This window comes from Oreochromis niloticus, unplaced genomic scaffold, assembly GCF_001858045.2.
Source record: "Oreochromis niloticus isolate F11D_XX unplaced genomic scaffold, O_niloticus_UMD_NMBU tig00008538_pilon, whole genome shotgun sequence".
NCBI classification, from domain to species: Eukaryota; Metazoa; Chordata; class Actinopteri; order Cichliformes; family Cichlidae; genus Oreochromis; species Oreochromis niloticus.
Genome location: NW_020329260.1, coordinates 8,185 through 32,434, shown reverse-complemented (window position 1 = coordinate 32,434; position 24,250 = coordinate 8,185). Strand labels below are relative to the sequence as shown.

At 43.4% G+C, this 24,250-nt stretch overlaps 1 protein-coding gene and 1 long non-coding RNA gene across 2 annotated transcripts; both read right to left on the bottom strand.

Annotated features, from left to right (window-relative positions):
- Positions 1 to 13,630: 13,630 nt before the first annotated feature.
- LOC109197938 (uncharacterized) lies at positions 13,631 to 15,764 on the bottom strand. Its single transcript, XR_002058944.2, has 2 exons — positions 15,706 to 15,764; positions 13,631 to 13,743 (listed from the first exon to the last, which is right to left on the bottom strand). It is a non-coding gene; the product is annotated as an uncharacterized LOC109197938 (long non-coding RNA).
- A 5,546-nt stretch (positions 15,765 to 21,310) lies between these two features.
- LOC109197937 (tonsoku-like protein) lies at positions 21,311 to 22,376 on the bottom strand. Its single transcript, XM_019353666.2, has 2 exons — positions 22,323 to 22,376; positions 21,311 to 21,777 (listed from the first exon to the last, which is right to left on the bottom strand). Exons 1-2 carry the CDS (start codon positions 22,351 to 22,353, stop codon positions 21,581 to 21,583), a joined length of 228 nt encoding a protein of 75 aa, XP_019209211.1. The 5' UTR covers positions 22,354 to 22,376; the 3' UTR covers positions 21,311 to 21,580.
- Positions 22,377 to 24,250: the final 1,874 nt, after the last annotated feature.

Sequence of the window (24,250 nt, the reverse complement as noted above, 5' to 3'; positions counted from 1 at the left end):
GCGAAAACAGAGAATTCGAGTGTGCAGCTGGCAGAGGAAATAAACAGCTTCTTCGCCCGCTTTGAAAACACCACAACAGCAACACTCATCTGCTTCAGCCCTGCTCCCATCCTCATCCTCACCTGGTTCCTGTGCCGCTCCACTCACTGTAACGGAGCACGATGTCAGACGTGTGCTCCTAGCAGTGAACCCCAGGAAGGCGGCCGGTCCAGACGGAGTACCTGGCAAGGTACTAAGAGCATGCGCACACCAGCTCACCCTCATCTTCACCAGACTCTTCAACCTATCACTGGATCAGGCAGCCATCCCATCCTGTCTAAAATCAGCCACAATCATCCCAGTGCCGAAGAAGTCTCCCATCACCAGCCTGAATGATTACCGCCCTGTGGCCCTCACACCGGTAATCATGAAATGCTTTGAGAGACTAGTCCTTCAACACATCAAGGATTACCTCCCCCCAGAATTCGACCCCACCAGTTTGCATACCGTGCAAACAGATCCACAGAAGACGCCATCGCCACAGCCCTCCACGCTGTGCTGAGTCACCTAGAGCAGCGGCAGAGCTACGTCCGAATGCTCTTTGTGGACTACAGCTCAGCCTTTAATACTATCATCCCGGACATCCTCATCAACAAACTGGTCAATCTTGGCCTCCCTCCTCTCACATGTGCCTGGATAAAGGATTTCCTCACAAACCGGCCCCAGACTGTGAGACTCGGCCCTCATCTCTCCTCCACTCGCACACTGAGCACCGGCTCCCCACAGGGCTGTGTGCTGAGCCCCTCCTGTATTCTCTCTACACCCACGACTGCAGTCCGGCCCACAACAACACTCTCATCATCAAGTTTGCTGATGACACCACGGTAGTCGGACTCATCTCGAAGGGAGACGAGGCAGAGTACAGAGAGGAAGTCCTGAAGTTGGCAGCCTGGTGTTCAGAAAACAACCTGGCACTGAACACCAAGAAAACCAAAGAGCTCATTGTTGACTTCAGGAGACACAGCACTGACTTAGCCCCCCTTTACATCAACGGGGAGTGTGTGGAGAGGGTCCACACCTTCCGGTTCCTTGGTGTCCTCATCTCTGCTGACATCTCCTGGACGGAAAACATCTCAGCGGTCATCAAGAAGGTCCAACAGCGGCTGCACTTCCTGAGAGTCCTCAGGAAGTACAAGCTGAACTCCAACCTGCTGCTGACCTTCTACCGCTCGTCCATTGAGAGCCTGCTAACCTACTGCATCACAGTATGGTACGGCAGCTGCACCAAGGCAGATAGAGTGAGGCTTCAGAGTGTGGTCAAGACAGCACAAAAGATCATCGGCTGCCCTCTCCCTCCCTGATGGACATTTATTCCTCCCGCTGCCTCAGCAGAGCAGCAAACATCATCAAGGACAGCTCCCACCTGGCTTCAACATGTTCAGCCTGCTTCCCTCAGGGAAGCGCTACAGGTGCATCAACACTAAAACCCACAGACTCAAAAACAGTTTCTTCCCCAAAGCGATAACCACCCTGAACTCACACATGCACCGATAACACAGCCCCCCACTTCCCACTTCCTCTATGGACCACCACTATTTATACCAATTCTATGTGCAATAACTGTATATACATAAACACTATTTATACCAATTCCATGTGCAATAACTCAACTGTACATACATAACACTATTTATTACATATTGTTTACGGTTTGTAAATTGTACATTTTATATATATATACATCTTCTTCCCTATGTTAATACTGTCCATATGTATATAGTGCTGCAGAACTGTACACCCCCCCCCCCAACATGTTTACACTGAGTAGGAGATGCTCTGTATCTCATTGTACAGCTGTATAATGACAATAAAGGCATTCTATTCTATTCTATTCTATTAAGATAGAGGTCTAGTCTACAATTTCATTTGGTATCTGGTCAGACATAGTCAATCTATTCATTGCAGCCCTGAATGCCAGAAACAGACAGAAATTGTGGCTGAGAACACAGAGGGGAGTTGTACAATTCACAACAATTAACAACCAGCACGATACAATCTCCAGTACTGAGACACAACAATCAGCTGACATAAGTTTAACTGTAAGATTCGGGGTGTGGGTGGCAGATGGAGGTGTGCTGTGCTGGGGGGACTACTAGTCATTTTCTAATTTCCACAATGTGCCAGACACTGTACAAATCATGAGGGGGAGCCATAGGTCAGCAGGTTGTGGCAGGAAGACTGTGAATCCACCACTTCTGCCTTGTCTTGATTTTCTTTTCTTTTTAAATTTATTTATTTTTAAAACTCTTCATCATCAAAGTATCATAATGAGTTTGCTTATTGTTAAAAAGAATGACAAGATACATTTTCCCTTAAAATTACAAGGGGAGTAATATTTATATATCTTCAATACAGATCTTCTACAAAGATCCGTTACAGACCCAGAGGTATTATAAAAAGCACCAAGAAGACTTTGGTAATAACTGGCCACCTCTAGAATGGCTGAAGCAAAAAAAGTTGCTTCAAGCACTGAGCAGGTTGAGAACATTCTTTGGAGGTCCACACTCAGGACCTGGACAGAACTGACACAACATGTGTGTGTGCGTGCGTGCATGTGTGTGTGTGTGTGTGTGTGTGTGTGTGTGTGTGTGTGTGTGTGTGTGTGTGTGCATGCATGTGTGTGTGTGTGTGTGTGCATGCATGTGTGTGTGTGTGTGTGTGTGCATGTGTGTGTGTGAGAGAGAGAGAGAGAGAGGCCAACCAACACACAAGAAAATGGCAGAAAGCATAATTACCACGCTCATGAGTGATGACTGAGGGAGGAAAGAAAGTGCAGTAAACCAAAATAAGAACAGGAAAACAGGGGGAAGAAAGAAACAGAGAAAGAAAGTAAGAAAGAAAGTAAGAAAGAAAGGAAAAGATTACATATAGGGAAAAGAGCTCTTTTTTTCGTCAATGTGGAATAAAAAAAATATGTATTAAAGAAAACCTAAAATGTATAAAAATATACCACCAGAACCTTTTTTATTTGTTTTTGTCATCAATAATATGCATTTACAGTACTATGTAAAAGTCCTGAGGGAGAAAGACAGGCAAAAACAGTTTGTACAGTATTAATCATTTTGAAAGTCAATATTTGGTATGACTTTTAGTCTTCAACGTAGCCTAAAATCTAGCTTTCTTATCATTTCTTAAAGTAGTCTTCAGGGATAGGCGCACTGTACAAGGTGAAACACTGTATAATACACTGCCAGTAACACTAATATACATTTTTATATTTAGATAATCAAATTATAATTTTTAATGTGTTGACTACTATATTACTAATCAAACTAAGAGGAATACTGTACTTTTTTCATGGAGTTGGAAAGAGTGGTGACATTTTTTTATGGTTTGAAAAGTCTTTGTAATGTTTACAAACAAGAGATGTACAAGACAAATCATCAGCACGCTTGTACATCAGAAAATCATACTTGATAATGCACGCGAACCAGCAACACTGAATTACCACCTCATTTACACAGGAAAAAACCAAAAACCTTTTTATTGATTATAACGAGCAATGTGAAAAATAAATGGTGGCTCTCTACAATCTTAGTGTTTCTACAGTGTTGAAGGTTATTTCAGAATATTGTGTTGTTTTAAAAGCAGCTTTACACTGATCATCATTGGGTTAATTAAATATTTTAACTAGACCTAGATAAGTTAAGTATTTTAATATTAACATTCTCTATGCTTTCAATAAATAGAAAGTTAAGGTCATCAACTCCATCCCGGAAAAAGAAATGTTTGATAATGTTTGGTTTTTGTAAATGTATTTTTTCAAAATTAGTCCAAAAGGTATAAACACAGGGAATCTTACCTGATCCTTCCTCTGTCACCATTCCCAGTCCCTCTGCTTTATTTTGCCTCTCAAATGCATTTAGATCCAGAACACTAAAACAAAGACAAATATAGTGTGAATCACTACATCCATCACATTTCTGCTCTATTCGTGTTCTTGCCTTGCCCTTGTTTGATGAGTGTTTTCCTTTTCCGTGAATTTATCCCATATGTGCAAGTCTCTGACCAGCAGTTTTATTCCTGGTTTATGTTGAATATTGGTCTCTCATGTGGTTTTCAATGTTTTTATTTCATTGTTGTCTTGAATGCCCCATTATCCATCTCCTTTATGTGTGTATGGTCTGTACATTTGCTCAGTCAGGCTGACATACACTCTTCCAAAATTGACATCTGGTTTATTTGAGTTGTTTGGTGGCTTTTTTTCTCTCTGCTACAACTGTGCCTTTTACTACCTTCCTAGGAATACTGTCAGCAAATAGAACCAAGTAAAACTTTTGTAGCCAAAATGACAACAACCTCAACATATAAATAAGCATTGAGCTCTTGATATCTTCTTTATTGTGATGGTCTTTTACTATTACAAAGCTTCTTTGTTAGCTAAAATGCTTAAGATGCAATTAAATTATTGAAATATTTTACATATTGCTGTCTGAATTTTAAACTATTCAGTGCAAAATTGTACTAAAATTCATTGCTGGATCAATGGTGATGATATTTTCAGAGAAACAACAATAATTTAAACCCTGCTAAAAGAGTTTGTACAGTTTGCCATTTCCTTGAAAAACTTACAAAAGTGCTGAGCACACAAAGTTGCCCGCTAGATTAGATTAGATTCATAACATTGCACAAAGTACAACCAAATTTGCAGAAGGTGCTGGCAAATATAACAGAAATAATGATATGAAATATAACACACAACAGTACAAGAGAACACAAACTAGAATTTAATACAATATGAATTACTGCACTACGGTAGAGTGAAGCATGTACTTGTAATGCAAAGGTAACTACTGTTTTGCTGGTCAGTCAATCAAGATAAGTGTTTGGCAGAGTTCAGTTCTAGTATGGTTCTGGAACAGAAACAGTTCATAAATCTGTTTGTTCATGATTACAGGGACCTGAATGGTCTGCCGAAGTGCAGTAACTTCAACAGGTAATGTGCAAAATGGAATCATGTTTTCTTCTCTGCTAAGGCAGTGAGAGCTGAAAGTTCCCCAAAGAGGCGAGTTTAGAGTACAGCTAGTTTCTGGGAAGACTTTAAGATCCTCTGAAGGGATTTTCTGTCTGCTACTTAGCTGTCAGCACATCTTACAGAGATGCAGAATGGCAATGAAGGGGGAGTTTCTCAAGAAGTGTAATCTCTGCAGTGCCTTGATAAGTGCTTTCTCTGGACCAGTAGTGATTCTCTAAAGCTTGTATACCAAGAAACTTGAAGACAGGAACTTTTGCCACACAGTCTCCATCAATGTGTATTTGGTTATGATATTTGTTGTGCCTCCAGTAATCTATCATGAGTTCTTTGGTTTTGGTAGAGCTAAGGGTTGTTTCTGATCCCATCCTGGGGCTTCATCTACAAAGGCTGTCAATGTTCTTCTGAGTTGCCAACACAGTCTCTCATCATCAACTTAGTTGTAATGTGGAAAATTGATTGGGATGAGAGGGTAGAGAGGATGTAAAAGGAGGTTAACACACAGCTTAATATGCTGGTGTTCAATGTGACAGTAAAGAGAGCAGGGGCCTAATCTAACATCTGACGCGATTATCAGAAGGTCACTGACCAGTGGTAGACAGGTGTGAAAGTTGTAAGCCAGTAGGTTTGGTGACCAGATCGACAGTAGTGAAAGCTGAATCTAAGTTTACAAAGAGTATCCTTACATATCTTCACTACTGCTCAGATGCATAACACAGTATAGAAGGCAGTGGAGATGTCTTGGTGCATGGAAACTACTTTATCACATCTCTCTTTTTTCACATAACACAACAAAGAGTTAGACCTCTACATTATGACAACAATACTTACTTCAGCCTGAAATAGAATCTTATTTATACTTGCATGACGGCATGAGACCAGCCAGACTCTGAAGAAGCCACGTCTTCTTGTCCTTCAAATAATCTACATTTTCTGTTAAAGATGAACAGTGAAAGCAAATAAGATACTGGAGTTTATTCAGATTTGACAAAAACAGTCTACATCTGTCATTAAATAAAAATACTGGTGGTGGTACCCTCAGCCTCCTAGTAGATACACCTACAGTATGTTCAAAATCCTACATCCCTTCTTCTCAAGTTATGGATTCGCAAGGTTTTCCAAAAACTTGATCTCTGACTTCTAACTTGAGGTCACTTGTCCGAGATTTTTACTACTCCTATGTATCAGTGTCAAAGTCCTGGATGACTTACTTCTCAAATTAATACATTACAAGACTTTCAGAAATTGACTCTTACCTTGACTTCAGGTCAAGGTCATGAGGTTCAGACTCGTATGAGATTTTAGTAGATCTGTGTGGAAGGGTGGGGTCTGTGGCTCAGTTGCAGGGGAGGGGTGGTGCAGTGGTTTAGAGGGCAGTGTGATGGGAGGCTGGCCAACAGAGTTGGAGATCATCAGGGAGGCCAGATGGCAGCACTTAGCTTCTGGTTGTAGCAAAAACTTACTTTCCTGATGTTCATTGAGTGATCCTAGACTGCTTCACCACCCTAAGACCACTCCTGTGGTTCTGGATGGAGCTGAGGGATTGGCCATTTGCCTATGCCAGGTGGCTCCATAAGGCGGTGGCCAGGTGCTGCAGACTGGCACAATGAAGGGGAAAGGCTGCTGAATATGCTAACATTGGAGAAGTTCACGAGGTGGCTCACAGTGGGAAAAGTGGAACGGGGTCCATTTCATGTGATACTGGCTGAGGATCACCTGGCGCCGCAGGAGCTGGTGTGGCAACCGCAGCTGGCAGCAAGTTGGCTTGTCCAGGCCCGGAGGAGGAGGCCTCGTGAGGTCCACTGTAGCCAGCAGCTGTAGTGCACTGGCTGCCAACATTTAATGACACAACATTTAATGACACAACATTTAATGACACCAACATGTAATGACGCTTCTTCCTGTGTGGGTTCTCTGCTTCCCTCAACGAGAGCAGCACATTTGTTGGGGTAGGAGTGCTGGAGTTGCGGCTGGGACATGTCACTGGGAGTGCCCGCTGATGGAGATGGGGCGAGTGTTCCATGTCACTGGCCTCCAGCGACTTCTCTGGTCCAGGAGTATACAGTACTCTGGTAAGGTGCCAAGTGAGTACAGACTCAATTATCGGATTCGCAAGGTTTGGTGGACTCGGGCTCCACGCAGGCACGCCAGTTGATGGTGCAGAAAAGCCACTGAGAAATGATCTTACAGGCAGCTCATTATAACCCAATTACTGGTCACATGCAATAGAAAAAGGAACAAATCATGGCTGTTTTTTTTTTTTTTTTTGGCATTTGAGGGATGTGCGCCTGTGGTGTGCATCCAGCCCAGGATACCAGCTATCGAACCAGCGGCCATTCCAAGAGCTGTTGTACTCATTACCACTAATGGAGGGTCCATTTAAGCAAATTGGCATGGATCTCATCTGGCCATTTCACCATAGTGCATGAGGATATCACTTTGTATTACTTTTGGTGGATTATGCAACAGATATCTGAAGTAGTGGCATCCTGAAAGAGATACTGATTGACCAGGGCTTCATGTCTTGTACACTAAAGAACTGTTTAATTACTGTCCATCAAATATGTTTGGCCAAGAATCCATCACCCTCAGAATGACGGTTGGTAGAGCGGTTGAACTATTTATTATTTTATTCTAATTTTTGCTTCATAATTTTGCACTGTCCACTTCTGCTGTGACAAAACAAATTTCCATGTGTGGGACTAATAAGGTTATCTTATCTTATCTTATCTTAACTAGACTGGAAAGTCTATAATTTTTAAGTGTATTCATTAGGATGAGCGAAATAGAATTGCAGGCTAGACTCTCATCTTTTGCAGTCTGGGAGGATCCCTGGGCCTTCACAGAATTTTCTCTTTTTCAGTTACTGTTCAGCAGGAAGTCGTGGGGTGTTGGACCTAATTAAGGAAAGTGGAAGGATGTGGAAGGAAGTGGAGGTCCAAACCTGGCAAAGAATGAAATGTTCTGGACCTGACAGCAGAGCTACACCTGTTGGGAGGTTAAGACAAGAAAATCTGATCCAGGCCAGGAACATCAGCAGCAGAAGGGCGATTGTGGCTCAAGAGTTGGGAGTTTGCCTTGTAATCGGAAGGTTGCCAGTTCGAGCCCCGGCTTGGACAGTCTCGGTCGTTGTGTCTTGGGCAAGACACTTCACCGTTGGTCAGAGGGCCGGTGGCACCACTGACAGAACCTTGCCTCTGTCAGTGCACCCCAGGGCGGCTGTGGCTACAATGTAGCTTGCCATCACCAGTGTGTGAATGGGTGGATGACTGAATGTGTAAAGTGCTTTGGGGTCCTTAGGGACTAGTAAAGCACTATACAAATACAGGCCATTTACCAGGCCATTCACCTGTACATTGGGGAGCTTGGCTGAGATAATTTTCACTGGGAGTTAAAGTACTTGTATTGCTCCCTTTATCCATCTCAAATTACCTGCAAGCGGCAAGAACTATTGGTCACAGAGTGAGTGTGAGATGTTGACTATGAAAAGGTGCAGTCGGACAGGGTTGCAGGCTCTCCCCTGCATGGTCACACCACTCTCACAGAGTACCATTTTGAGATGTGCATTGGGTCTCAGTGCATTCACACCTTATAGATTGCCTAAGCAGAAAAGACAAATTATTCAGAAAGAATTGGCTGTTATCCTGGAGATAGAAGAGTCACAAAACATCTGGTGTAGCCCATAGTTTTTGTGGTGTAGAAAGCTGGGTCTATATTGTTCTGCGTGGACTACCACAAGGTGAAGGAGGTGTCACAGTTTGACACTTACCCCATGCCTCAGGTACAAGCTTATGGATTGGTTAGGTACTGCTCGTTTTATCATTATGCTGGATTTAATCAAGAGCTACTGGCAGACTTGTCTCTGGACAAAAAAATGGCCTTCTCCAGTCCATACAGATTGTACCAAATGGTCACACTTCCATTTGGCTTGTTCAGAGCCCCAGCCACTTTCCAGCACTTCACAGACAGGATGCTGTCCAATGCTGCATACGCCACTGCCTAGCTGGATGATCATCCATAGATCCATGGACCATCCATGGTGACATCGATCATATGCAGCAGGTGGCCTGCAGCCTGGAGTCCCTGGGGCAGGCAGGCACACGGCCAACATGAAGAAGTGTGCGGTTGGACAGAGGGAGTACAGTATCTGGGGTACCACCTGGAGGCAGGCAGTTGCATTCTCAAATGGAGAAAACTACAACCACTGCAAGCTGCCCGCATCTCGGGGCCAAAAGGAGGTGAAGCGGTTGCTGGGGCTGACTGGTTACTATCGTTGGTTCATCTCAACATTTGCGGAGGTCACCAGTCCTTGACTGATCTCCCTAAAAGGGTGAACCAGATCTTGTCCAGTGGACGGAGCAGTGCCAGACAGTGTAAGGTAATGAAGGCTCTGACGCGCCGGACTTTTCTTCCTTGTGTTCTGCAGACTGACACGTTGAGCAGAGGGCTGGGGGATGTTCATCCAGCAAGTAAGAGGGATCGACCATCGCGCTGTCTACATCAGTTGGAAACTCTCAGAACAAGAAACCAGGTAGAGCATGCAGTGCTGGCGATCCAGTGGTGGTGGACTCTCTTCGTTATTACTCCTGGGATGCAGATTACCCTCTGTTCAGATCGTGCCCCGCTGCAGTGGCTCCACCACATGAAAGATGTCAATGCCTAGATCACCCAGTCATATCTGGCTTGCCAGCCTTATAAGTTCAAGGTGATCCACAGGCCAGGGCCCACATAGTCGGGGCTGATTTTCGCTTCAGGGGAATTTGTAGGGCTATGTGGTGGGCCGTGGACTGTGCCTCAGCTGCGGGGAGGGTGGTGCAGTGGGTTCAGGGGGCAGTGCCAGACCTAGAGGAGGGACAGGAACTGAGAGCAGATGGCTGCATATGAGGAGGCACCTTCAGTGAGAAATCTGGTGATAACAACCCGGAAAGGCTAAATTGTAAATAAAGAACAGTGCATCTTAAACACTGTGTGTCTTGCTGGGCAACATAACACAAAGGTGTGTTGCAGTACACCATAGTATCAATTTCAGCCCTTACGTCGCTGCATTCTCAAGATTTTCATAAAATTTGACCTCTGAACCCCGACCTTGAAGCCAAGGTTACTGAGATTTGAACTCATCTGATATCTTTAATAGATACACCATGGTGTCAATTTCAAATTCTATGTTGCATCATTCTCAAGTTCACAAACGTAGGTGTCCACGTTGCCTGTCCACCCAGGGTGATGACAAACCTTTTACAACTGAGAGGTAAAATCTATGAGAAAAATTTAAAATTTCAGTGGAATAGATGCATTATATTTCACACGTACCAGTAACCTTGAATATGCTTTGTATAAATAACATTTGAAATAGATAATATAGCTATAATCCAGCAGTCAATATAAATAACAGTGAAGTAGCGAAGCATTACCTGCTGTACGGTTGAGTTCCCACCATTGAGAATAGCTATGCCCAGTTTCAGAGTAGATGCCACCATGGGACCCATCTCACCTGGAGGAGAGGAACACCCACGTGAAATGACTATCACTAGCATTTGTTAGCTTTTTAAATTTGTTTATACCAAGGCACAATTGAATTCTAACACAAACAAAAACTTTTATTATTTTACTAATATGTTTTGCACAGGATATTTTTAAACCAGAATGTCAGAGAGGTATCAACACATCCTGATTATTATCGGTTACAGTTCACATATTGTTATAATGTGAGAAGTACAGAAAAAAATCAACTGAAAAATCGAGAAGGTCCCAAACAGTCATATCCAGAACAAATTACTTTTAACACATCAATGAGTAAGCAGGCATAGGGATTGGACAGCCTGGTTCTATCACAAGGGCCATAATATATTTGCCACCGCTGAGTTACAGTAAAGAGTAGGGGGCGATAGGCAAGACTTACCTTTACTAGCACTGATGGTTTGGAGCACCATCTCAGCAGCGCCACGGTCGTGCAGCCGAGCCTGCTGATACAACAGCTTCTGCTTCTCCATCTCTTTTTCCTTGTTAGAAAGGTGACACATATCATTGCAGACCATCTAAAAATGAAACTGCTAAAAACTTGAGGAGACTAGTGGAAGATTCAAGACCGATTGATCACCTACTTCAAAACTCTTCACTTCTCCATCGTCATCCTCTTCATCATGGCAACTCTGAAGGAAGGGAGAAAGGTGAAAAAAGCATACAAACTACAGACTGATTACTTCGGATAGATATAGCCACATCAGCGACGGGAAGTTCCAAAGCACTGAGGCATCAAACTGAGTATTTTCGGTGTCACCATCTTTGTTTTTTTAAACCAGATGTTACGAATGATGGGGAGGGCCGGTATCTGCTGCTTTGTGCAAAGATGAACAAGATGAAACTTGCCAGAGTTCTACAAAATGACCTGCAGAAGGCCCATCCATCCATCTCCCCAAGCAGAGAAGCCCAGACCTCCCTCTCCCCAGCCACCTCCTCCAGCTTGTCCGGGGAAACACCAAGGCGTTCCCAGGCCAGCCGAGAGATATAATCTCTCCAGCGTGTCCTGGGTCTGCCCCGGGGCCATCTCCCGTGGGACATGCCCGGAAAACCTCACCCAGGAGGCGCCAGGGGACATCCTTGTCAGATGCCCGAACCACCTCAACTGGCTCCTTTCGATGTGGAGGAGCAGCGGCTCTACTCTGGGCCCCTCCCGAATGGCTGAACTTCTCAGCCTATCTCTAAGGAGAGGCCAGCCACCCTTCAGAGGAAGCTCATTTCCGCCGCTTGTATTCACAATCTCGTTCTTTCGGTCACTACCCACAGCTCGTGACTATAGGTGAGGTAGATCGAACGGTAAATTAAGGGCCACTGACATGAATGTCTCTGATCAACAATCAACAAACGACTTTATGATGGTGGCCTGGGGACAGAGCTTCCTCTTGTCAACCCTCTGCTGACTGCCCAGCACCGTCTGGCATTTGCCGTAGAATACCAGAATGGTCCACCACTGGTGCCCTGTGCTTTTCACAGATGATAGCAGGTTCACCCTGAGCACATGTGACAGATGTGAAAGGGTCTAGAGAAGCTGTGGAGAACATTATGCCGCCTGTAACATCGTTCAGTATGACTGGTCTGGGGAGGCATATCCATGGACAGACGCACAAACCTCTAACAGACTAGGTAATGGCACCCTGACTCCCATTAAGTAATGGGATGAAATCCTTGGACTCACATCAGACCCTATGGTGATGCATTGGATCCTGGGTTCCTCCTGGTGCCTGACAATGCCTGGCCTCATGTGGCTCGAGTATGCATGTAGTTCCTTCGGAATGACAATGCCTGATACCACTAACTGCCCCCATGCTCGGCTGACATAGATCCAATAAAACACCTCAACTTTTCCAGAAGTTCGGTGATACCCTGGTCCGGATCTGGCAGGAGATCCCCCAGGACACCATCCGTCTTCTCATTAGGAGCATGTCTGTCAGATCTTTCTGTCTGTCAGATCCATGCACACTTTGCCTGGCAAAGTGTGCAGTGAGATTGAGTCTCACATGCTTTAATTTTTTATTCGATGTGTAGGTGTTCACCACAAACAGTTTTTTATTTTTTATTTTGGGGAACTTGGTTGATCCTAAAGCTAAACACACCATTCTTTGTGTTTATATATATGTCATGATCCAGGTCAGTGTTCAGTGGTTTTCTGTCCTGGCCTTGCGCTCTGCATCTGCCTTTTGGGGTGGAGCCCTGGTTCAACACCTACACTTCTCCACGCGTTTTCCATCTGTGGCATTCAGCAAGACAGTATTTAAAACCAGTGTTGCCATCAGTTCTTCACCAGTTCGTTTCTTTGTTCATGCCAAGTACTTGATCTCTTTTGTGCCTTTAGCAATCTCGTCAAGTCACACCTTACTCCTTCCTCTGGACGCTGGTCTCCACAGTCAAATCCCAGCTTCATTCTGCAACTTGCTTCTCTCGAGTTAAATTACTCACTGCTCTCACCTGCCTGTCCTCCTGCCTGCTGCTTCCTCTGCATTACTAGAATACAAGGCTGGAACCCAACTCACTCACTCAACACTCAGAGGGCTACCCGCCTCCAGAGCCACCTGCAAGACTCCTCGTCAGAGATTTCCCTGCCACGTATTCATGTCTCACCATAGTTTATTCTGTGATTTCAATAAAACTTGTGAAATCTTATTTCCGCTCTGTATTGTGTCTGCACTTATGTTCACTCCCACGTACTGCTCTCCCGGCCTTGACAGCATGAAGTGTCTGAAGAAATATACCCAGCAGACCCAATTCGGAGTGCAATCACTAAGCAGTGATATATTAACAGTGTCCTAAACCAACAACAACTCTACCATCCAGAAGACTAGTTACTAGTGCAGCTGCTAGTGCTACTGTTAACAGTGCAGCTGCTAACATTTGGTTAATTTGCCACAGTTTGGTGCATCTGTTTTTAATTTCTTTTCCCTCTCTTAGCTTTTCAGGCCACACTAAACTATTCTACACTGAAGGTAGGGGAGGTGCCAGTTGCAATAAGTGATTTGATTAGGCAGTACAGCGCCCTGCAAGTAATCCATCAGCCCAAAAGCATCATCCCTGGTCGATGACATAAACAGCACGCAGAACAATAACAGGTTTTTTTACCGTCTATGCTAAGCCAGCTATGTGAGTTTCAATTCAAAAGTGTTTAGTGTTGGTACTCAGCAACAGATACCTTAGCCATGATGTCTGCGTAGGCCATGTAGAGATGATCCTCATCCAGTTTACTGCAAAACAAACACATTCACCAAAGTTAGCACAATTATAGCTGTATTAAGGAAATAATTTTGGTGCACCACTGACTGAAATGACATCTTCTCATTTAACAGTTTTTCATTATTTTGATGAATATTTACATGTTTTATATTTCAGATTCTTTAAAATAGCCGCCCTTTGCTTTGATTACTGCTTTGCACACTCTTGGCATTCTCTCTCCATGAGCTTCATGAGGTGGTCACCTGAAATGGTTTTCCAAAAGTCTTGAAGGAGTTCCCAGAGATGCTGAGCACTTGTTGGTCCTTTTGCCTTCACTCTGTGCTCCATCTCATCCCAAACCATCTCCATTGGGTTTAGGTCAGGTGACTGTGGAGGCCAGGCCTCCATCACTCTCCTTCTTGGTCAAACAGCCCTCGCACAGCCTGGAGGTGTGTTTGGGCTCATTGTACTGTTGGAAAATAAATGACGGTCCAACTAAACACAAACTGGATGAGATGGCATGTCGCTGCAGGATGCTGTGGCAGCCATGCTGGTTCAGTGTGCCTTCAATTTGAAAAAAATCCCAGCAATGGTGTCACCACCAAAGCACTCCCACACCATCACACCTCCTCCTCCATGCTTCACAGTGGGAACCGTGCATGTGGAGACCATCCGTTCACCTTTTCTGCGTCACACAAAGACACGGTGGGTGGAATCAAAGATCTCAGATTTGGACTCATCAGACCACAGCACAGATTTCCACTGGTCTAATGTCCACTCCTTGTGTTTCTTGGCCCAAACAAATCTCTTCTGCTTGTTGCTTTTCCTTAGTCGTGGTTTCTTAGCAGCTATTTGACCATAAAGGCCTGATTCACACACTCTGAACAGTTGATGTAGAGATGTGTCTGCTACTGGAGCTCTGTGTGGCATCTATCTGGGCTCTAATCTGAGCTGCTGTTAACTTGCGATTTCTGAGCCTCGGGACTCGGATGAATGTATCCTCAGCAGCAGAGGTGACTCTTGGTCTTCCTTTCCTGGGGCGGTCCAGTTTGTCATAGCGTTTTTTCCTGACTGCACTTGGGGACACATTCAGAGTTTTAGCAATTTCCCAGACTGACTGATGGGCTGTCATTTCTCTTTACTTACCTCATTGGTTGTTGCCATATTATAAATTAATACAGTTGTCAAACAGGGCTGTCAGCTGTGTACCAACCTGACTTCTGCACAACACACCTGATGGTCCCAACCCCATTAAGAAGGCAAGAAACTCCACAAATGAACCCTGACAGGCACACCTGTGAAATGAAACCATTTCAGGTGACTACATCACGAAGCTCCTTGAGATAGATGTGCTTGAAGCTGTTGTCCTGTGAGCTGCCTATCACACAAGCTGTTAACTCTCAGAACCTTGTCCTGTGATTCAGTCGTGTCTTTGGGTCTGCAGACCTCTTCCTGTCACAGTTTGTTTCTCAGTGCGTTTGATGGTGAAGGAAACTGTACTCACTGACACTTTGACTTTCTTTGTCAGGACAGACCTACATTTTTAAGTGTTATGATGGTCTCTCTCTCTTCCACTGTTAATGGTCTTTTTCTCACCATTTTTGTAGCAACACACTACTTACTGCAGTACAGTACTGTTCAGCTGATGCTCACAAGGGTATGGCACCAACACTGCTTTATGCAGACAGAGGGGGTTGGAATTAATCCAAGTTGGAACACCTGTAGGAATTAGTAGCAGCAGCTTTCAAGGCTTGATCAACCTTCACTGCTGCAGAACAGCTTTGAATTGTTAACCCATGTTGTGTCCCTGAAAAAGGCCTTTTGGTATAATTCTGAAATGTACATTATTTTTCAGTTTTGGGTAACCTAACCTCTGGCAGCTCACCACTTACCTTTGTACCATTTCAAGCTATTCATTGGACTTTAACGACATGAACTGCAACAAATAACTGGAAAAATAGGGACTTTTAACAGGTAGTGTGTAAAATACACACCATTTTTCTGTTAGGGCTGTTCTGCTGAACAGCTGGATGAGCTGATGCAGGGGATCTATGTGTTTGTGTTTCTGCCCTCCTCTTCCTCAGATGGCTCCTGTTCACCTGGTTTCTGAAATCAACACACATTCACAAAGTGCTAAAACTCTGCTATACACTGAAGAAATTAACACATAATTTGCCTTCAAAACAAGCAAAAATTCCAGAGTAGTCAGAAGAATTCCACTCGTTTTGTTTTTTTTAAATGAAATGAACTTACAGCGAGGTCTTCTATGAGTTTATCTTCAAAGTAGTGCTCCTCTGTCTCCATCCAGGACTTTTCATAGCCCTGCAGGAACAAGTTTACAGCCCGGTGCCTAGTATGAGAGAGATACATGGATGACTAATAACTGTTTATCTACCCATCTTCTGCTGCTTATAAAGGGCTGCACTGTAGGTGCAACATATATCCACAACCTTTCCTCACTAGCCCGAGGTGTGGCTGTAGATGAGGGTGGGAAAATAATAAAGTGCAGAATTTTAAATATTTCTTCTTCATTTTACATGTGTGTGTGTTTGAGAACATACCTTGGCAAGTTATAGAGTGGTGCCATCCTGAAGCAAGCGACGACATCTCTCTTCCTCTGTTTTGAAAGCAGTTTGTGCCACACAGCCTTCTTACTGCGCTGAGGATGCTCCACCTGAAGACACAAACTGAACCACTCAGTATACTAGATATTTAGTTGGTGTACCTTACCATCTGGAAGCCATATTATCCTGGAGAAGTATGTGGTCAGCTTTAATGAAGACCAATCAGCTAGTTTAAGAGGACCGTGGGGTACCTTAAAGCTATACTCTCTACGTTGGCACAAAAATGCGCAAAATCAACTCACACTTGAATATATAGACCTGCTCCAGGTGGAAGAGGACATGACCAATATCCAGGATTCTCTCCACAGTCTTCTCTGGGTCAGTAGTATCCTCATAGTGGTTTGGGAGGTCTCTGTACAGAGCCATCTGCCAACGAATTGCTGGGTCCTCTGACTTTGTAAGACACACAGAGGAAATGCATGACTCTATTGGCCCATTCACAAGGTTAAGCACCTTTGTGAATATATAAATATATAGTACCAACCAACATCTACCAACTGGTTTACATCTGTCTCGACTTTAACAAAACAAAAGCCAAAACACAGAAACACCACATGTAAAGCTCATGATTCAGTAGCTTGTATAACTACCTTGCTGGCAATAACTTGAATTGGTTGTTTTTTTGTATGACTTCGTAAGTCTTTAAAATCATTGTGGCAGAATTTTGGCCCACCCTTGTTTATAACGTTGCTTCAGTTGATTTAGGTTTGAAGCCATTCATTTACGCACAGCACTCTTAAGGTCCTGCTACTTTCAGTATTTCAGTCACTCTATAACTTCAGATTCAGTTCTTTCTCCTGCTGGTGTGTTTGGGATCATTGTCCTGTTTCCTGACCCAGTGTGGGTGAAGCTTTAGCTGTCAAGTAGATGGCTTCACATATGACTCTGGAATATACAGTGTATCAAAAATAAATCATACACTTTCAAAAGGCTGTATTTTAAGCTTACACTAAATTTAAAATACATGGCTGAATATAAAGTTTTACATACAAAATGTTCAATGTTTATGAATAATCAATGAAATACGTCATCCCATAGTTCACTGTAGTCACTGCAGCCACTGCTGTTGTAATGCAATTGTTCCGGGTGAATGGCTGCAGAATGAAAGCACTTTGAAATCGAATGATTCTTTTTGATACAGCCTGTACTCTCCCGTACAGACGAGTTTAGTGATGTTAGTGGGATAGGGGCTATGTGGAGTGATAGAGTTCCTTCAATCACTTGTTGACAGATTGAATTTCCTATTCTATATCTTTCGGATAACCTATGATATCACTGTGAAGTAGCCTTATTTATCTTATGGACATAAAGGTTCATCAGTTCGTTTAGGTCCTCTTACTCTAGATTTGTGTGAAATTTAAACTGAATCTGAGTACTTGACTCTAAATTTTGCGAGTTTGCCCACCGACCATCAAAATCGAATCACTTCATCCTTGTGCCAGATTTGAAGAATTTCTCTTAAACCAGTCCTTTGACATTACTTTCACAAGAATAAGATAAACTGACAACAACCTGACACCATGGCAAAATCTAAGCCCAGAGGCATAATGTGTAAGTATACTTTAAGTAACTTGTGTCCTTTTCTTACCTTTCCTTGTAAATGTAGGTTGTTCCTGATGACCTCTCGAACTTCGTCCTCTGTGTCTTTCTGCAAAAGAATTATTAACTTCGATCAAACAACAGGTATTCTGTGACCTACAAAATCCTATCAAAGATGTCATGAGCAAAAAATATTTATTCAGTAATTAGTAATGAAAATTTTACAAAGCTAAGGCAGAGTTATTTTGCTGTTACTAAAGGTTTACCTCAGGAATACCAATACTGCAAATAATTGATTGTTATTGTCATACACCTCACCCCAACCAGTCATGGTAGATTTTTAAAAACAAATAGACATGTAAACATTATATCAAGCAAATATAGAATAGAATAGAACAGAATAGCTTTTTATTGTCACTGTTACAAGAACAGTGAAAGGCAGTTTGGCATCTCTCCGTGTGTGTAGAGTACACAATAGCGAATGTATTTACACAATAACAGACAAATTTACATTTACACAAGAAAAGATATGGTTGGTGCACCAGTTATTGGTCGTGTCCAAATTCATGGGCTGCATCCTCCTGAGGACCCGGCCTGAGCGGTCTACGTGGGCCGGGTCCTCAGAAGGTCGGGTAGGCCGGAAGTAAATGGCTGGGGAAATTGGACGGTCTAGCCTTCTGGTTAGCGTCACCGCTGTCTCGGTGGAGTTGAATAAACTCGGCCGCCTGCTCCTTGCTATCTAAATTATAACAGGACGCTGGCGTAAACTGTCGACCATCTCACACTTTTGTTTAATTGGTTTTCTGTTTGACGTTTGGTCAGCTGTGAGAAAACCAAGGAGGAACCCACCCGGGGATTAATAAAGTTTTATTTATCTATCTAATCTAATCACTTTAATCTCAGCCAAACCGATTTACTGACGAACAAATAAAACACTGAAAAACGCCAAACAATATCATTTCTAGCTTGTCTAAGTGACTTACGTTTAACCAGAGTAGCGAAAGTCCGCGGTGATCTGAAAATGACGTGCCGGGAGTTGTGCCGTTCTCGGCGGCTTCAGTGGCCCTGGAGCTCCCGGCTAGCTATCGAGCTAAAAAAAAAAAAAAAAAAAGAAGAAGAAGATAAATATACCAGAATTGCGCCCATTCCATTGGCCGCCCTCGTGGCTCATGGGAAAGTGACAGGCCCTATGGCGGAGATTGAAGACAGGGGGCAGTGGTTCGAATCCCATGCGGACCATTTGTTGGGGATACATACCAAACAAACAATAATAGTCCCTGGCTCTGAAATTCACCTGCTACGCTTGCTTAGAAGCCTACAGGCGAGCCTATAGACGGGCTCTCTCTGCCTTTTTACCGCTGTCCCAAAATCCCTCAACTTTTACCTCAATATTGCTTCTTAGCCTTGCTACCCACCGCCAAACACGCCAGGCATTGTCGCTTTCTCAATCTCTTCTTCACGTCTGAACAAACGCTCAATTTTGCCTTCATTAACACAAATTATACATCAAAACGTAGGTATTTTTCTTGCCTTTCACAAAATGCCACCGTCATTATCGCAGGAGTTGCCGTTTTCTCGCAAATGGCCTCCAAGCAACACAAAGTCAGAAACGTCCCCATTCAAAGTCTATGGAGACTTCAGTGAAAATGACAGCTGCAATGAGCTCTTTAGCTTTTGATTTACAACTTATCCACATTTCTTTGCGGACAATCCTGCATGTCACAAATAAATGACACAAAGCTCATCTGTGGCTGTGCACCATTCGTGGTGCGTTGGCTCCCTCTACTGGTACGCGCCTCATTCAAATGTCGCCGCACATTTAAAATTGCAGGGTGTCTTTACACTGTCATAGCTCCTAGATAGATTTCTTCAGAGACCTGAAAATCGCTGTGATTATTCACCATAGCCTGCTGATTCTTACAGTGAAAGAACAATGTCAACGTATAGCATCGTTGGTTACTTTAATTGTGTTTGTGTTTTTTAAATCAAATCCTACAAAATATAATAAGCAACTTATGGCAGCTCTAGATAAACATGGCATTTACGATAAGTTTCAGTCCGGTTTTCGTCAGTTTCATTCCACGGAGACAGCTCTTCTTAGGGTCTCAAGTGATATCTTGATGGATAATGATGCAGGAAAATGCTCTGTTCTACTCATGTTGGACCTCACATCAGCTTTCGACACAGCTGACCATCACATCCTCATTGAAAGGCTGAAAAAATGGGTTGGTGTATCTGGAACTGCATTAGAGTGGTTCTCCTCTTATCTCCATCACCGATCCTTTTCTGTGGCAGTCTCCGATTTTAGGTCATCCTCTACCTCCCTTACTTATGGTGTCCCTCAAGGGTCAGTTTTGGGGCCTTTATTGTTTTTAATTTATCTTCTTCCCCTCCAGCATATAATGGGCTCTTTTGAGGACATTTCTTATCATTGTTATGCTGATGATATTCAGTTGTACATTTCTTTTATGCCCGAGGATTTATCTAAGCTTCAGCGTCTGAATGATTGCTTAGATTTGATCAAACGTAGGACGGCTGCAAATTTCCTCCAGCTCAACGAGGGGAAAACCAAAGTCCTCGTATGCGCCCCTGATAGATTCCTATCGCAGATAGTGAAAGCCCTTGGTCCTCCCTCACTCTATGTTAAATCCTCTGTCAGGAATTTAGGTGTCACCTTTGACTCCAGTTTCACATTGGATGGGCATGTGAAATCTCTGGTTCGGTCTTGTTTTTATCATTCAAGAAATGTGGCTAGGCTAAGCCCGAATTTATCTCGATCTGAACTGGAGATTGCTATACATGCATTTATCTCGTCACGCTTGGATTATTGCAATTCGCTGTTTATGTGTCTTAGCAAAGGTTCTCTGGATCGTCTGCAGGTTGTGCAAAACGCTGCAGCTAGGCTTTTGACAAAATCCTCCAAGTACTCACATGTGACACCGTTGTTATCTCAGTTACACTGGCTTCCTGTTAAATTTAGAGTCGATTTTAAGATCCTGGTCTTGACCTACAGAGCTGTGCATGGACTGGCACCTGCCTACATCTTTGATCTGCTACAGCCTTATGTCCCCAGCAGGTCTTTGAGGTCATCTGATCTGGGCTTACTTGCTATAAAAAAATACTAAGAGGAGGACTAAGGGTGATAGAGCTTTTGCCACTGTGGCCCCTAGACTGTGGAACTCTCTCCCCCAAGCATTAAGAACTGTGGACTCAGTAGCTGTTTTTAAAACACAACTCAAAACTCACCTTTTTAAAACTGCTTTTGGTTAATTTTTTGCCTGTTTTATTTAGTCTTTTTAAATCTTTTTATGACTTGTAATTTTATGTGCAGCACTTTGTGATTCTGTCTTGAAAGGTGCTATATAAATAAAACTTTATTTATTTATTATTTATTTATTAAAACAGGACCAATTGCGACACAAAACCTCTCGCACACTAACACAAACTCTTTATACAGATACAGAGCTTTACATGTATAAATAAGGCAGACAAAAATGCATAAAACACAAGCTATCAACAGATTGTTGGTGGACAGCATGTCACTTTATTTTGGTTTTATCTTGTTTCTTTTTGGTGTAGCCTCACTAAACAAAATGTTTATAAAAATGACCACTTTTATTATGAACACTGGCTCAAAATCCACCGTCAGTGATAAAGAGTAGACATCAGAAGCAAAGTTCTGCCGACATCATCACACCTCCCACCCTCAAGTGGAGGTGGCGGAGAGGAGGCACTTGGAGTTTCGGTCGAGAAAGTGTCCGTGTGACTGAGTCCTGTCCCAGCTCTGCTTCAAGGTCTGTCGGTCCAGCTTGTTGAGGGCCTGAGAGCAAAGACGGATATCCTGGACCAGCTCTGACAAACTGTCCAGGTCTTCACTCTCCCAGGGGCCAGAGACCTGACAACCTGCAGGTTAAGCAACAAAGAGACATTTTATTTCATATCCATAATTTCCATTTTTCCCCCTATAAATATTTGACATCCAAATGTAGCCTATTAGCTAGCATCCAGTAACGTTTTCTGCTCCATAAAAGGGAAAATTAATTCACAACTAATCAGTTTTGTTTTTGTTTTTTTATCTTTAAACCACACTTCTATATTGTAATGTCTGTGTGTGTACTCATCAAGCAACACCTCTGTGCATACATACTAAATGTTCAAACTTAGAAATGTGTCAAAAGGAAACAGATGCACAGCAAGACACAAACTGTTGCCAAGTACAACTTTGCACAGGTGATAAAAACATCAAATATCATCAAATTGTGAATTAGTGTGAAACGGTGAATCTAAGAATAGGCTCCCAAACAGTCATATCCAGAACAAATTACTTTTAACACATCAATGAGTAAGCAGGCATAGGGATTGGACAGCCTGGTTCTATCACAAGGGCCATAATATATTTGCCACCGCTGAGTTACAGTAAAGAGTAGGGGGCGATAGGCAAGACTTACCTTTACTAGCACTGATGGTTTGGAGCACCATCTCAGCAGCGCCACGGTCGTGCAGCCGAGCCTGCTGATACAACAGCTTCTGCTTCTCCATCTCTTTTTCCTTTGTTAGAAAGGTGAAACATATCATTGCAGACCATCTAAAAATGAAACTGCTAAAAACTTGAGGAGACTAGTGGAAGATTCAAGACCGATTGATCACCTACTTCAAAACTCTTCACTTCTCCATCGTCATCCTCTTCATCATGGCAACTCTGAAGGAAGGGAGAAAGGTGAAAAAAAGCATACAAACTACAGACTGATTACTTCGGATAGATATAGCCACATCAGCGACGGGAAGTTCCAAAGCACTGAGGCATCAAACTGAGTATTTTCGGTGTCACCATCTTTGTTTTTTAAACCAGCTATGTGAGTTTCAATTCAAAAGTGTTTAGTGTTGGTACTCAGCAACAGATACCTTAGCCATGATGTCTGCGTAGGCCATGTAGAGATGATCCTCATCCAGTTTACTGCAAAACAAACACATTCACCAAAGTTAGCACAATTATAGCTGTATTAAGGAAAATAATTTGGTGCACCACTGACTGAAATGACATCTTCTCATTTAACAGTTTTTCATTATTTTGATGAATATTTACATGTTTTATATTTCAGATTCTTTAAAATAGCCGCCCTTTGCTTTGATTACTGCTTTGCACACTCTTGGCATTCTCTCTCCATGAGCTTCATGAGGTGGTCACCTGAAATGGTTTTCCAAAAGTCTTGAAGGAGTTCCCAGAGATGCTGAGCACTTGTTGGTCCTTTTGCCTTCACTCTGTGCTCCATCTCATCCCAAACCATCTCCATTGGGTTTAGGTCAGGTGACTGTGGAGGCCAGGCCTCCATCACTCTCCTTCTTGGTCAAACAGCCCTCGCACAGCCTGGAGGTGTGTTTGGGCTCATTGTACTGTTGGAAAATAAATGACGGTCCAACTAAACACAAACTGGATGAGATGGCATGTCGCTGCAGGATGCTGTGGCAGCCATGCTGGTTCAGTGTGCCTTCAATTTTGAAAAAAATCCCAGCAATGGTGTCACCACCAAAGCACTCCCACACCATCACACCTCCTCCTCCATGCTTCACAGTGGGAACCATGCATGTGGAGACCATCCGTTCACCTTTTCTGCGTCACACAAAGACACGGTGGGTGGAATCAAAGATCTCAGATTTGGACTCATCAGACCACAGCACAGATTTCCACTGGTCTAATGTCCACTCCTTGTGTTTCTTGGCCCAAACAAATCTCTTCTGCTTGTTGCTTTTCCTTAGTCGTGGTTTCTTAGCAGCTATTTGACCATAAAGGCCTGATTCACACACTCTGAACAGTTGATGTAGAGATGTGTCTGCTACTGGAGCTCTGTGTGGCATCTATCTGGGCTCTAATCTGAGCTGCTGTTAACTTGCGATTTCTGAGCCTCGGGACTCGGATGAATGTATCCTCAGCAGCAGAGGTGACTCTTGGTCTTCCTTTCCTGGGCGGTCCAGTTTTGTCATAGCGTTTTTTCCTGACTGCACTTGGGGACACATTCAGAGTTTTAGCAATTTCCCAGACTGACTGATGGGCTGTCATTTCTCTTTACTTACCTCATTGGTTGTTGCCATATTATAAATTAATACAGTTGTCAAACAGGGCTGTCAGCTGTGTACCAACCTGACTTCTGCACAACACACCTGATGGTCCCAACCCCATTAAGAAGGCAAGAAACTCCACAAATGAACCCTGACAGGCACACCTGTGAAATGAAACCATTTCAGGTGACTACATCACGAAGCTCCTTGAGATAGATGTGCTTGAAGCTGTTGTCCTGTGAGCTGCCTATCACACAAGCTGTTAACTCTCAGAACCTTGTCCTGTGATTCAGTCGTGTCTTTGGGTCTGCAGACCTCTTCC